We start from the raw sequence: 14,744 nt of genomic DNA on the forward strand, positions 1-14,744 counted from the left end.
ATGTTTGACAACCAGAGGTTGGTAAACCAGCCAAATCAAGTACTGTTAGTTTTAAAAACAAGTACTCAAATAGAGGTAAAAAACAAACAAAGAAGAAGAAAAAGAAGTATTTTGGGTTAAAGTACACAAGTATCTTCTGCATTGATTTTGGAGGCCCCTTGTGGACAAAAGTGGTAGTGTATCCACTGTAATGACCACAAAATATAATGCCAAAAATAAAATTAACGAAATAACAGTCTCCTCCTGTTTCTTTTTAACTGGCTAACCCACTACTCATGGCAATGATGCATGAGAAAATGTAAACACTGCCTTGTTTCATGTGATTTCACAAAAATCTGACCTGGTGGCTGGCATTAGGAAATACAATACAGAAGCAGCCAATGTTCTCATAGATGGTCTTGTTGACTTATGTAGATCACATAGAGGCATCAGCAATAAGAGACTGTTTCATAACCAGTTAAAAACTCCTTGTGGTAGCTTTAACAAAAAGACAAAGGAGTGTCACACTTATGTCTATTTCCCATTTTTTAAGTTGACATGTATATGATTTCAACCAAACGAGGTCTTCCTCAGGTAAAGAAATGAAAATACACATGAAAATCACTTTTTTTTTTTTTTTTTTTTTTTGATCAGATCATCTGCTACAGAAACACCAGGACAATACTCCCAGTTTATATCTCTTAAGCATGATCATAAAATGCCCTTGTGAATATTACATTAATATCAAACTAAATAGTACATTTAAAAATTATATTTTAATTACAGTTACATGTCTTTGCTTCTTTCATAGATCAAGACCTCAACAGAGGAACAGGCGGATGACGTTACTTCAGACTCAACGGCTGTGAAGGGCAGATGAAGGCTGCGCCAAATTCGTCAGCTCCAATCATCTTGGTTTCCTTGCCCCTGGAATCACATGGTGAGTTTTTTAAGTATCATTCATAAATAGATCAACAGAACAACGGACACTATGCTCAAACTTGAGGGAAAGCTTCAATGATATTATACTTTAGCAAATAAATCAGCAAATCAGCTATGCATGGACCATGTTCCAGATGTCCCAAGTTCCAGCTTCCATCACAGACGGCCACAGATCAGGTGTCCACCACGTCCAGCTTATTTGATTTTTCATCATAATAGCGCTATTTGAAAGCCATGTTTAGATAATCACCAAGGATGCTAATGCCATGCTAATGCCCGGATGTAAACCAGTGAAGCAGAAAGTGGGACAAAGATTACACCTTTTAAAAGTTTTTGATCAACATTTTGAACTTGTCAGGGCACACTGTCTATTGGCTGTCCTGCATGGCTGTCAGGTTAAGGGTGGGATTACCTAGTCACACACTGGGCGTTACTTTGAAAGCGGCATCCCAAATAATTAAGTAGGTTGATGGAGTGCAGGTGTGGAAGTCCTGAATCAAAAAGAAGTGTTTGTTTGACTGCTGCAGCAGGAGGACTGTCAAGTTTTTTCTTCTTTTCCATGCAAAATTTTGTTTCGAGTTATGATCTGCGTGTTTAATGTCTACAAAATGATCTGATAATTGAGCAGGTCACGGACCATGGACAGTGAGCTGGCCGAGCGAGCGCTGAGACGAGTGTTGAATCTGCACCGGAACAGAAAGGAAAGAGGTAGGCCCACATACTTTACATGTAGTCTGAGAGCACCGAGTTCAGTTTTCTATCACATATGCACAGCGGCCAAGCTCTGGAAGCCCTTAGATGAGTGTATGCCAAGTTTCCCAGGGTTGTATTGCTGTGACATGTCTTTATGTTTTGTAGGATCGTGCCCGGTATTCATAATCATGGTGCTACACATTTCAATGGCATTTAAAATCAGATTTGCTTGTTGAAGAATGTGATTAACAGTTGGCCCTGAAACACACACAATACATTTTCAGACGATCGTTAATTATCTCAGTAAGTCAAAATTAAAATGTCCATTAAATCAACAGGTAAAATATTCTTTAGGAATTAATTTCCAGCTGTAACTTAAGCAACACCGGGCGCTCTTCACAAAATGTAGTGCCATTTTAACAACAAAGCCTCAACTTACCATTCTTTGTACAAAATCATGTTAAATGTTAATGTTAAACAAAGTGGGAAGTTATTGCACCTCTGTCTCTAATTTCCAACCTACAAGTTTTGCATACTGTGCTTAATTTTTTGTTGACCACTTAATAGTTTTTGTATGTGATAGAAATTATATGCAGCATCTTTTTTCCTCACTGGACCTCAGTAACATAACATTAGTTCTTCATGGTTCTCTGCTGTCTGATTGGTTCAAACCAAGTAGATCTGGTGAATTAAGTGTTGACTTGCTGAGAATCAATAGTGTTAATGTTGGTTGATTCTGAAATGAAAGGAGATTAATTGATTTGTAGATTTTTACTCTTTAAGTAACAGACTTTAATTTTTTGTGCTTGGGGGGACGTATCAAGAATTTTCAAGTCAACAGGTGATTCGGGCAGGTGTTAAAAGTCCAAGTCGAGTTTTGTCAAGGCGAGTCTGAAGTCATCAAATTTGTGATTCGAGTCTAATATGTCACAGGCCACACCTCTGCTGAGCAGAGTCATTAGGGAGGTAGAGTGGCTTAAATGAGACCCAGCCTTGGATCAGCCTGTTAACATAATACAAAAATACATAAAATAGTAAATGAGTGCAATGAATTCATCCAGTTTCACAAAAAGTTACCTAAGCAAACATAATGGAAAAAATGTAACTTGTTACTACCCATCTTGTAACAACGACTTTATTTAAATAAGAAAAAAACAACAACAATTCAAGTCCCCTAATTTTATGGAAGTGCAATACAAAATCACTTAATTGTAGTTTGACATGTACAGCACTGCGCTCTTTGGAAACACAAAATGAGGGCATAAAACTGAAAGCAACAAAACAGGACAAATCTGTGCCATCTCCTAGGATGATAATACTGAAGAGTTATCATCCTACATTCCTCTTCATGTTCTTCTTCATCTTTACTCTTCACTCCATTCAGAGGGGAAAAGTCTGCAAAACTAAACTGTTATTAACTCTTATGCTTAAGTATATTTTAAAAAAGCAGGACACAGTCAGGACCATTATTCATCTTTTTTCATCATATTTAAATACGGAATATGACTTATGGCAGCGAGACGTTACAGTCTGCTGCCTTCAGTGAACAGCTTCTTCGTACAGTTATAATGAAATAAATTAAGTGGAATGATTGAATTGATTCCTCTCAATATTATCCTTTATAAAACACAACTATACAGTATCCTCCAAATGGTCCCTTTTTCACCTTCACCCTGACAGTTTATGTCCTCAATCTCTCTCTCAAATGTTTTCAAACCTTGTCTGTCTGATTATTTCGAATACTGAAGTGGTTTCCCTCCATTGTATTCATCAAAATATGTCTGGCGTAAATATGGTCTCATGTTTAGTCTGTTGTGTTTACACACCAACTCTGAATCTGTCACCTATCATACGACCACAGACCCACCCCAACGTCCTGCTGTTATTTCAGTATTCACCACAGACAATCAACTCGCTCATAGACTTGCTTCTTCTGTCAAGCCATGAAGACGTTTAGTGTTTGTATGTGTGGTATTCATTCAGTTTGGAAAATTCCACAACCTCTAAAAAGCATTAACATTAGCTCAAATTGGCTGTTGACTCAACAGAGACTAGAAATCTTTGTGTTTTCCACAATCTAGCAGTGCTGCCATTACTGTGGTGCCATGTCATGCCTGTCACACTCGGTGTCTGCTGGCTGTGTCTAGAAAAGAACCAAAAATGTGCAAGACTCTTTTCTTTCAAAATTTCTTAATGGTTTTGGTTGAAATGATCAGTTTCCTGAGGTCTGGGGTTCCCTTCTAGATACCATGTCTGCTGTTGCCTGCTGACAGTGACAGCATGGATAATTGGACTGACAACATTATAAAGTGGCCCTCAGTAACCGATCCTTTTAGGATCTGTCTGATGACAGATTTAAAAACAGTTAAGAGTTGGTGTGTAAATTCCTTCAATTTGGGTTGCTTTACCAGTGGGAGTTTTTTTTTGCTACATCTCAAACAAACCTGTAGTGTTAGAAGGAGGAAGGACATGATCAGTATGTGGCCCTATCACGACAGTAGTTTACAGACCCAGTGGGCAATCAACACTTCTATTTTGTTAATTCATGAAATGAAGTTTGGCATGATTTTTTTTCTTTATAACCAAACATGTGAAGGATCAACTTTGGTATAAGTATGACTCTCTCTTCTTGTCAACTTGGGTTGCAGCTGGATGTCCAACAACAAGACAACCAAGGACCATGATTCAGTTTGAAGTGAAGAGACTCAGGTTTGGGGATGCCCTTAAGTGAACAAAGTGAAGACGGTTGGTCCTGTTGCAGATCATTCTCTTTAATATCTGTCTCAGTTTTTATAACTCAACCCAACATCAGGAAGTGGACTGTGTTTCTCCTTTTTAAGGTCTGAATGTCTGTCTCTTCCAGTTTCCAGTGTCTGCTTGAGTGATCTTCATCATCCGGTGCACCCCGGTATATCGAACATGATTTGGGATGGAAGAACGCACACACACACTAAAGGTCTGAAGCATTGTGAGCATCTGTTCAGTGTGTTATCTCAGTGTGTGTGTGTGCGTTCTCCCTGCGTCACGCCGAACCGAGGCTGTCAAAACCGCAGAACTTCCATCGTTTCTCCAGAGTTGCACCAACACCACTCAACTCCTGCTTGAACATGCTGGGCAGACGGACCATCAGACGTTCCAATTCCATCGCTGATACCTGAGACAGGGGACAAGAAGACTTTCAATGAGACAGAGTGGCAGAGAGACAACAAAGACACTGGTAGGCCTGTTCCACCAACATGAAACAGGTTCATTTCCAGATCATGCTCTTGATTTTGAGCCATTTTGAGAATTTAAATTAAAACCTTGAAGTGGGCATGACGTATTCTACAGGTTCTTGTGCATTTTGTATCCTTGATTTCAATGGTTCCACTTGACTGGTGGACATGGCAGCTTGTTTGCTAGATAGTATGGTTCCATGAATGGAACTAACTGAAGAACTAGAAATAATTTGGGGGAAAATACTAAGGCCACAATTGTATGTGCTTTAAACTATACACTCACATTTGTATCATGGCTGCCTTGTGTATCCTGAATCCGTTTGGCATGATGGTTGTGTGTGTCTTTGCTATGTGTGGTTGAAAAGCAAGTATGTGTCTGGCCTAAGAGAGCCAGCAAAGAGACAGAGAGGCAGGGACATGGCAGTCACAGTACCTCCTCCTCCTCTCTGACCTGCTGGCCACCTTGGTGTCACTTGTGCTGTTGGTGTCATTCTGTGTCCAGCTCACACTGAAGCTGCTGCTGCTGCTGCAGCGCCTTTGTGTGTCTGTCTCTCTGTCAGAGACAGACAGAGAAGCAGACGGACGTGCAGCACGATGACTTGGCTGGAAGAAGCAGCAACTTCAGCGCAAGCTTGGCACAGGACAACAAAACAGCATGATTGACACAGGGGTGGCCAGGAGGGGAAAACATATATGAATACTAATATCTAATATCTAATACTAATTATGCTGTCGGAACATCATGACAACGAATAAAGCTTTGACACATTCGGTACTGCCCTGCCAGTGGACACTAAAAAGTCCAGGAGCTTGTTGTTGTCATCACTCATGAACTGACGTCAGCTATCTCCAAGTGTTATTAGAAAATGACCGAATTTGTAAGTCTTTTTGGTGGTACACCAAGAGTGTCCCGTACGTATGTATGTATGTATGTATGCATGTCAAAATGTATGGATGTATGCATGCATGTCAAACTGCATGTATGTATGCATGCATGCATGTCAAAATGTATTGATGTATGTATGCATGTCAAAAATTTTGACATGCATCCATTTTGACATGCATCCATACATACATTGTGACATGCATACATACATACATTTTGACATGCATATATCCATACATTTTGACATACATACAGACAAACATTTTGACATACATGCAGACAGACATTTTGACATGCATACATCCATACATTTTGACATGCATACATAAATACATACATATTGACATGCATATATCCATACATTTTGACATACATACAGACAGACATTTTGACATGCATACATACATTTTGACATGCATACATTTTGACATACATCCATACATTTTGACATGGATACATACATGCATACATACATTTTGACATGCATACATCAATACATTTTGACATGCATACATCCATACATTTTGACATGCATACATACATAAATACATTTTCACATGCATACATAGACATTTTGACATGCATACATCCATACATTTTGACATGCATACATTTTGACATACATACATACATACATACATTGTGACATGCATACATTTTGACATGCATACATCCATACATTTTGACATGCATACATCCATACATTGTGACATGCATACATACATACATACATACATTTTGACATGCATACAGAGATTTTGGCATGCATACATACACACATACATACGACATGCACATATACATTTTGACAGACATTTTGACATACATACAGACATTTTGACATGGATACATCCATACATTTTGACATGCATACATCCATACATATGTATGTATGCATGTCACAATGTATGTATGTATGCATGTCAAAATGTATGGATGTATGTATGTCAAAAAGTATGCATGTCAAAATGTCTGTATGTATTTCAAAATGTATGGATATATGCATGTCAAAATGTATGGATGTATTTATGCATGTCAAAATGTATGTATGCATGTCAAAATGTATGTATGCATGTATGTATGTATGTCAAAATGTATGCATGTCAAAATGTATGGATGTATGTATGTCAAAATGTATGCATGTCAAAATGTATGCATGTCAAAATGTATGGATGTATGTATGTCAAAATGTATGCATGTCAAAATGTATGTATGTATGTATGTCAAAAAGTATGCATGTCAAAATGTATGGATGTATGTATGCATGTCAAACTGCATGTATGCATGCATGCATGTCAAAATGTATGTATGCATGTCGTATGTATGTGTGTATGTATGCATGTCAAAATGTATGTATGTATGCATGTCAAAATGTCTATGTATGCATGTCAAAATCTATGGATGTATGCATGTCAAAATGTATGCATGTATGTATCCATGTCAAAATGTATGCATGTCAAAATGTATGTATGTATGTATGTCAAAAAGTATGCATGTCAAAATGTCTGTCTGTATGTATGCCAAAATGTATGTATGTATGTATGCATGTCACAATGTATGGATGTATGCATGTCAAAATGTATGGATGTATGTATGCATGTCACAATATATGTATGTATGCATGTCAAAATTTATGGATGTATGCATGTCAAAATGTATGTATGTATGCATGTATGTGTCCATGTCAAAATGTATGGATGTATGCATGTCAAAATGTATGGATGTATGTATGCATGTCAAACTGCATGTATGTATGTATGCATGCATGCATGTCAAAATGTATGTATGTATGTCAAAATGTATGCATGTCAAAATGAATGGATTTATGCATGTCAAAATGTATGTATGTCAAAAAGTATGCATGTCAAAATGTATGGATGTATGTATGTCAAAATGTATGCATGTCAAAATGTATGGATGTATGTATGTCAAAATGTATGCATGTCAAACTGCATGTATGCATGTATGCATGTCAAAATGTATGTATGCATGTCGTATGTATGTGTGTATGTATGCATGCCAAAATGTATGTATTTATGTATGTATGTATGCATGTCAAAATGTATGGATATATGTATGTCAAAATGTATAGATGTATTTATGCATGTCAAAATGTATGTATGTATGCATGTCAATATGTCTGTATGTATGCATGTCAAAATGTATGTATGGATGTATGCATGTCAAAATGTATGTATGTATGTATGTATCCATGTCAACATGTATGTATGTATGCATGTCAAAATGTCTATGTATGCATGTCACAATGTATGTATGTATGCATGTCAAAATGTATGGATGTATGCATGTCAAAATGTATGGATGTATGTATGCATGTCAAAATGTATGTATGCATGTATGTCAAAATGTATGCATGTCAAACTGCATGTATGCATGTCACAATGTATGGATGTATGCATGTCAAAATGTATGTATGTATGTATGCATGTCAAAATGTATGTATGTATGTATGTATGCGTGTCACAATATATGTATGTATGCATGTCAAAATTTATGGATGTATGCATGTCAAAATGTATGTATGTATGTATGCATGTCAAAATGTATGTATGTATGCATGTCAATATGTCTGTATGTATCCATGTCAAAATGTATGTATGTATGCATGTCAAAATGTATGTATGCATGTCAAAATGTCTATGTAGGCATGTCACAATGTATGTATGTATGCATGTCAAAATGTATGGATGTATGCATGTCAAAATGTATGGATGTATGTATGCATGTCAAAATGTATGTATGCATGTATGTCAAAATGTATGCATGTCAAACTGCATGTATGCATGTCACAATATATGGATGTATGCATGTCAAAATGTATGTATGTATGTATGCATGTCACAATATATGTATGTATGCCTGTCAAAATTTATGGATGTATGCATGTCAAAATGTATGTATGTATGTATGCATGTCAAAATGTATGTATGTATGTATGCATGTCACAATGTATGGATGTATGCATGTCAAAATGTCTGTCTGTATGTATGTCAAAATGTATGGATATATGCATGTCAAAATGTATGTATGTATGTATGCATGTCAAAATGTATGTATGTATGTATGCATGTCACAATGTATGGATGTATGCATGTCAAAATGTATGTATGTATGTATGCATGTCACAATATATGTATGTATGCATGTCACAATGTATGGATGTATGCATGTCAAAATGTCTGTCTGTATGTATGTCAAAATGTATGCATGTCAAACTGCATGTATGCATGTATGCATGCATGCATGTCAAAATGTATATATGCATGTCGTATGTATGTGTGTATGTATGCATGCCAAAATGTATGTATTTATGTATGTATGTATGCATGTCACAATGTATGGATGTATGCATGTCAAAATGTATGTATGTATGTATGCATGTCACAATATATGTATGTATGCATGTCAAAATTTATGGATGTATGCATGTCAAAATGTATGTATGTATGTATGCATGTCAAAATGTATGTATGTATGCATGTATGTGTCCATGTCAAAATGTATGGATGTATGCATGTCAAAATGTATGTATGTATGTATGCATGTCACAATATATGGATGTATGCATGTCAAAATGTATGGATGTATGTATGCATGTCAAACTGCATGTATGTATGTATGCATGCATGCATGTCAAAATGTATGTATGTATGTCAAAATGTATGCATGTCAAAATTAATGGATGTATGCATGTCAAAATGTATGTATGTATGTATGTCAAAAAGAATGCATGTCAAAATGTATGGATGTATGTATGCATGTCAAAATGTATGGATGTATGTATGTCAAAATGCATGCATGTCAAACTGCATGTATGCATGTATGCATGCATGCATGTCAAAATGTATGTATGCATGTCGTATGTGTGTATGTATGCATGCCAAAATGTATGTATTTATGTATGTATGTATGCATGTCAAAATGTATGGATATATGTATGTCAAAATGTATAGATGTATTTATGCATGTCAAAATGTATGTATGTATGTATGCATGTCAAAATGTATGTATGTATGCCTGTCAAAATGTATGGATATATGCATGTCAAAATGTATGGATGTATGTATGCATGTCAAAATGTATGTATGTATGTATGCATGTCACAATGTATGGATGTATGCATGTCAAAATGTATGTATGTATGTATGCATGTCACAATATATGTATGTATGCATGTCACAATGTATGGATGTATGCATGTCAAAATGTCTGTCTGTATGTATGTCAAAATGTATGCATGTCAAACTGCATGTATGCATGTATGCATGCATGCATGTCAAAATGTATATATGCATGTCGTATGTATGTGTGTATGTATGCATGCCAAAATGTATGTATTTATGTATGTATGTATGCATGTCACAATGTATGGATGTATGCATGTCAAAATGTATGTATGTATGTATGCATGTCACAATATATGTATGTATGCATGTCAAAATTTATGGATGTATGCATGTCAAAATGTATGTATGTATGTATGCATGTCAAAATGTATGTATGTATGCATGTATGTGTCCATGTCAAAATGTATGGATGTATGCATGTCAAAATGTATGTATGTATGTATGCATGTCACAATATATGGATGTATGCATGTCAAAATGTATGGATGTATGTATGCATGTCAAACTGCATGTATGTATGTATGCATGCATGCATGTCAAAATGTATGTATGTATGTCAAAATGTATGCATGTCAAAATTAATGGATGTATGCATGTCAAAATGTATGTATGTATGTATGTCAAAAAGAATGCATGTCAAAATGTATGGATGTATGTATGCATGTCAAAATGTATGGATGTATGTATGTCAAAATGCATGCATGTCAAACTGCATGTATGCATGTATGCATGCATGCATGTCAAAATGTATGTATGCATGTCGTATGTGTGTATGTATGCATGCCAAAATGTATGTATTTATGTATGTATGTATGCATGTCAAAATGTATGGATATATGTATGTCAAAATGTATAGATGTATTTATGCATGTCAAAATGTATGTATGTATGTATGCATGTCAAAATGTATGTATGTATGCCTGTCAAAATGTATGGATGTATGTATGTCAAAATGTATGGATGTATGTATGCATGTAAAAATGTATGTATACATGTCAAAATGTATGTATGCATGTCAAAATGTATGTATGTATACCTGTCAAAATGTATGTATGTATGTATGTATGTCAAAATGCATGTATGTATGTATGCATGTCAAAATGTATGTATGTATGTATGTCAAAATGTAGGTATGTATGTATGCATGTCAAAATGTATGTATGTATGCCTGTCAAAATGTCCGTATATATGCATGTCAAAATGTATGTGTGTATGTATGTCAAAATGTATGTATGTATGTCAAAATGTATGTATGCATGTCAAAATGTATGTATGTATGCATGTCAAAATGTATGTATGTATACCTGTCAAAATGTATGTATGTATGTATGTCAAAATGTATGTATGTATGCATATCAAAATGTATGGATGTATGCATGCATATCAAAATGTATGGATGTATGTATGTCAAAATGTATGGATGTATGTATGCATGTCAAAATGTATGTATGTATGCCTGTCAAAATGTATGTATGCATGTCAAAATGTATGTATGTATGTATGCCTGTCAAAATGTATGTATGTATGTATGTCAAAATGTGTGTATGTATGCATGTCAAAATGTATGTATGTATGCCTGTCAAAATGTATGTATGTATGTATGTCAAAATGTATGTATGTATGTCAAAATGTATGTATGCATGTCAAAATGTATGTATGTATGCCTGTCAAAATGTATGTATGTATGCCTGTCAAAATGTATGTATGTATGCCTGTCAAAATGTATGTATGTCAAAATGTATGTATGTATGTATGCATGTCAAAATGTATGTATGCATGTCAAAATGTATGTATGTATGCATGTCAAAATGTATGTATGTATGCATGTCAAAATGTATGTATGTATGCCTGTCAAAATGTATGTCAAAATGTATGTGTGTATGCATGTCAAAATGTATGTGTGTATGCCTGTCAAAATGTATGTATGTATGTATGCCTGTCAAAATGTATGTATGTATGCATGTCAAAATGTATGTATGTATGTATGCCTGTCAAAATGTATGTGTGTATGCCTGTCAAAATGTATGTATGTATGTATGCATGTCAAAATGTATGTATGTATGCCTGTCAAAATGTATGTGTGTATGCCTGTCAAAATGTATGTATGTATGTATGCATGTCAAAATGTATGTATGTATGTATGTCAAAATGTATGGATGTATGTATGCATGTCAAAATGTATGTATGTATGCATATCAAAATGTATGGATGTATGCATGCATATCAAAATGTATGGATGTATGTATGTCAAAATGTATGGATGTATGTATGCATGTCAAAATGTATGTATGTATGCCTGTCAAAATGTATGTATGTATGTATGTCAAAATGTATGTATGTATGTCAAAATGTATGTATGTATATATGCATGTCAAAATGTATGTATGTATGTCAAAATGTATGTATGCATGTCAAAATGTATGTATGTATGTATGTCAAAATGCATGTATGCATGTGAACATGTATGTATGTATGCCTGTCAAAATGTACGTATGTATGCATGTCAAAATGTATGTATGTATGCATGTCAAAATGTATGTATGTATGCATGTCAAAATGTATGTATGTATGCCTGTCAAAATGTCTGTATATATGCATGTCAAAATGTATGTGTGTATGCATGTCAAAATGTATGTGTATGCCTGTCAAAATGTATGTATGTATGCATGTCAAAATGTATGTATGTATGTATGCCTGTCAAAATGTATGTATGTATGCATGTCAAAATGTATGTATGTATGCCTGTCAAAATGTATGTGTGTATGCCTGTGAAAATGTATGTATGTATGTATGCATGTCAAAATGTATGTATGTATGTATGTCAAAATGTACGGATGTATGTATGCATGTCAAAATGTATGTATGTATGTCAAAATGTATGTATGTATGTATGCATGTCAAAATGTATGTATGTATGCATGTCAAAATGTATGTGTGTATGCCTGTCAAAATGTATGTATGTATGCATGTCAAAATGTATGGATGTATGTATGTCAAAATGTATGGATGTATGTATGCATGTAAAAATGTATGTATACATGTCAAAATTATGTATGTCCAAATGTATGTATGTATGTATGTCAAAATGTATGTATGTATGTATGTATGTCAAAATGTATGTATGTATGTATGCATGTCAAAATGTATGTATGTATGTCAAAATGTATGTATGCATGTCAAAATGTATCTATGTATGTATGTATGTATGTCAAAATGTATGGATGTATGTATATCAAAATGTCTGTATGTTTGCATGTATGTCAAAATGTATATATGTATGTATGTATGCATTTCAAAATGTATGTATGTATGTCAAAATGTATGTATGCATGTCAAAATGTATGCATCTATGTATGTATGTATGTATGTATGTATGTGAAACAGTATGCATGTATGTATGTATGTATGTCAAAATGTCTGTATGTATGCATATCAAAATGTATGGATGTATGTATGCATATCAAAATGTATGGATGTATGTATGTCAAAATGTCTGTATGTATGCATATCAAAATGTATGGATGTATGTATGCATATCAAAATATATGGATGTATGTATGTCAAAATGTATGGATGTATGTATGCATGTCAAAATGTATGTATGTATGCATGTCAAAATGTCTATGTATGCCTGTCAAAATGTATGTATGTATGCACATCAAAATGTATGTATGTATGTCTGTCAAAATATATGTATGTATGCATGTCAAAATGTATGTATGTATGCCTGTCAAAATGTATGTATGTATGCATGTCAAAATGTATGGATGTATGTATGTCAAAATGTATGGATGTATGTATGCATGTAAAAATGTATGTATACATGTCAAAATTATGTATGTCCAAATGTATGTATGTATGTATGTCAAAATGTATGTATGTATGTATGTATGTATGTATGTATGTCAAAATGTATGTATGTATGTATGTATGCATGTCAAAATGTATGTATGTATGTCAAAATGTATGTATGCATGTCAAAATGTATGTATGTATGTATGTCAAAATGTATGTATGTATGTATGCATGTCAAAATGTATGTATGCATGTCAACATGTATGTATGTATGCCTGTCAAAATGTATGTATGTATGCATGTCAAAATATATGTATGTATGCATGTCAAAATGTATGTATGTATGTATGCCTGTCAAAATGTATGTATGTATGCATGTCAAAATGTATGTATGTATGCCTGTCAAAATGTATGTGTGTATGCCTGTGAAAATGTATGTATGTATGTATGCATGTCAAAATGTATGTATGTATGTATGTCAAAATGTACGGATGTATGTATGCATGTCAAAATGTATGTATGTATGTCAAAATGTATGTATGTATGTATGCATGTCAAAATGTATGTAAGTATGCCTGTCAAAATGTATGTATGTATGCATGTCAAAATGTATGTATGTATGCATGTCAAAATGTATGTGTGTATGCCTGTCAAAATGTATGTATGTATGCATGTCAAAATGTATGGATGTATGTATGTCAAAATGTATGGATGTATATATGCATGTAAAAATGTATGTATACATGTCAAAATTATGTATGTCCAAATGTATGTATGTATGTATGTCAAAATGTATGTATGTATGTATGTATGTCAAAATGTATGTATGTATGTATGCATGTCAAAATGTATGTATGTATGTCAAAATGTATGTATGCATGTCAAAATGTATCTATGTATGTATGTATGTATGTCAAAATGTATGGATGTATGTATATCAAAATGTCTGTATGTATGCATGTATGTCAAAATGTATATATGTATGCCTGTCAAAATGTATGTATGTATGCATGTCAAAATGTATGTATGTATGCCTGTCAAAATGTATGTGTGTATGCCTGTGAAAATGTATGTATGTATGTA

At 34.2% G+C, this 14,744-nt stretch overlaps 1 protein-coding gene and 1 long non-coding RNA gene across 5 annotated transcripts in view; one reads left to right on the top strand and one right to left on the bottom strand.

The window, feature by feature from the left end:
- The first annotated feature begins 789 nt into the window (after positions 1 to 789).
- On the top strand, positions 790 to 4,936 carry LOC146323258 (uncharacterized). The gene is made up of 2 exons (XR_014771333.1): positions 790 to 919; positions 4,263 to 4,936. It is a non-coding gene; the product is annotated as an uncharacterized LOC146323258 (long non-coding RNA).
- The window catches only part of enox1 (ecto-NOX disulfide-thiol exchanger 1), a 113,486-nt gene continuing 102,315 nt past the window's right edge, over positions 3,574 to 14,744 (bottom strand). For all 4 annotated transcript variants that reach the window (XM_084725470.1, XM_084725471.1, XM_084725468.1 and 1 more), the window contains exon 15: positions 3,574 to 4,768. In XM_084725470.1, coding sequence (XP_084581596.1) covers positions 4,637 to 4,768 — 132 coding nt within the window. In that variant the 3' untranslated portion in view covers positions 3,574 to 4,636. The remainder of the gene's footprint in view (positions 4,769 to 14,744) is intronic.

The sequence above is a fragment of the Lutjanus erythropterus genome, chromosome 8 (genome assembly GCF_056507025.1).
Source record: "Lutjanus erythropterus isolate fLutEry1 chromosome 8, fLutEry1.hap2, whole genome shotgun sequence".
NCBI lineage: Eukaryota > Metazoa > Chordata > Actinopteri > Lutjaniformes > Lutjanidae > Lutjanus > Lutjanus erythropterus.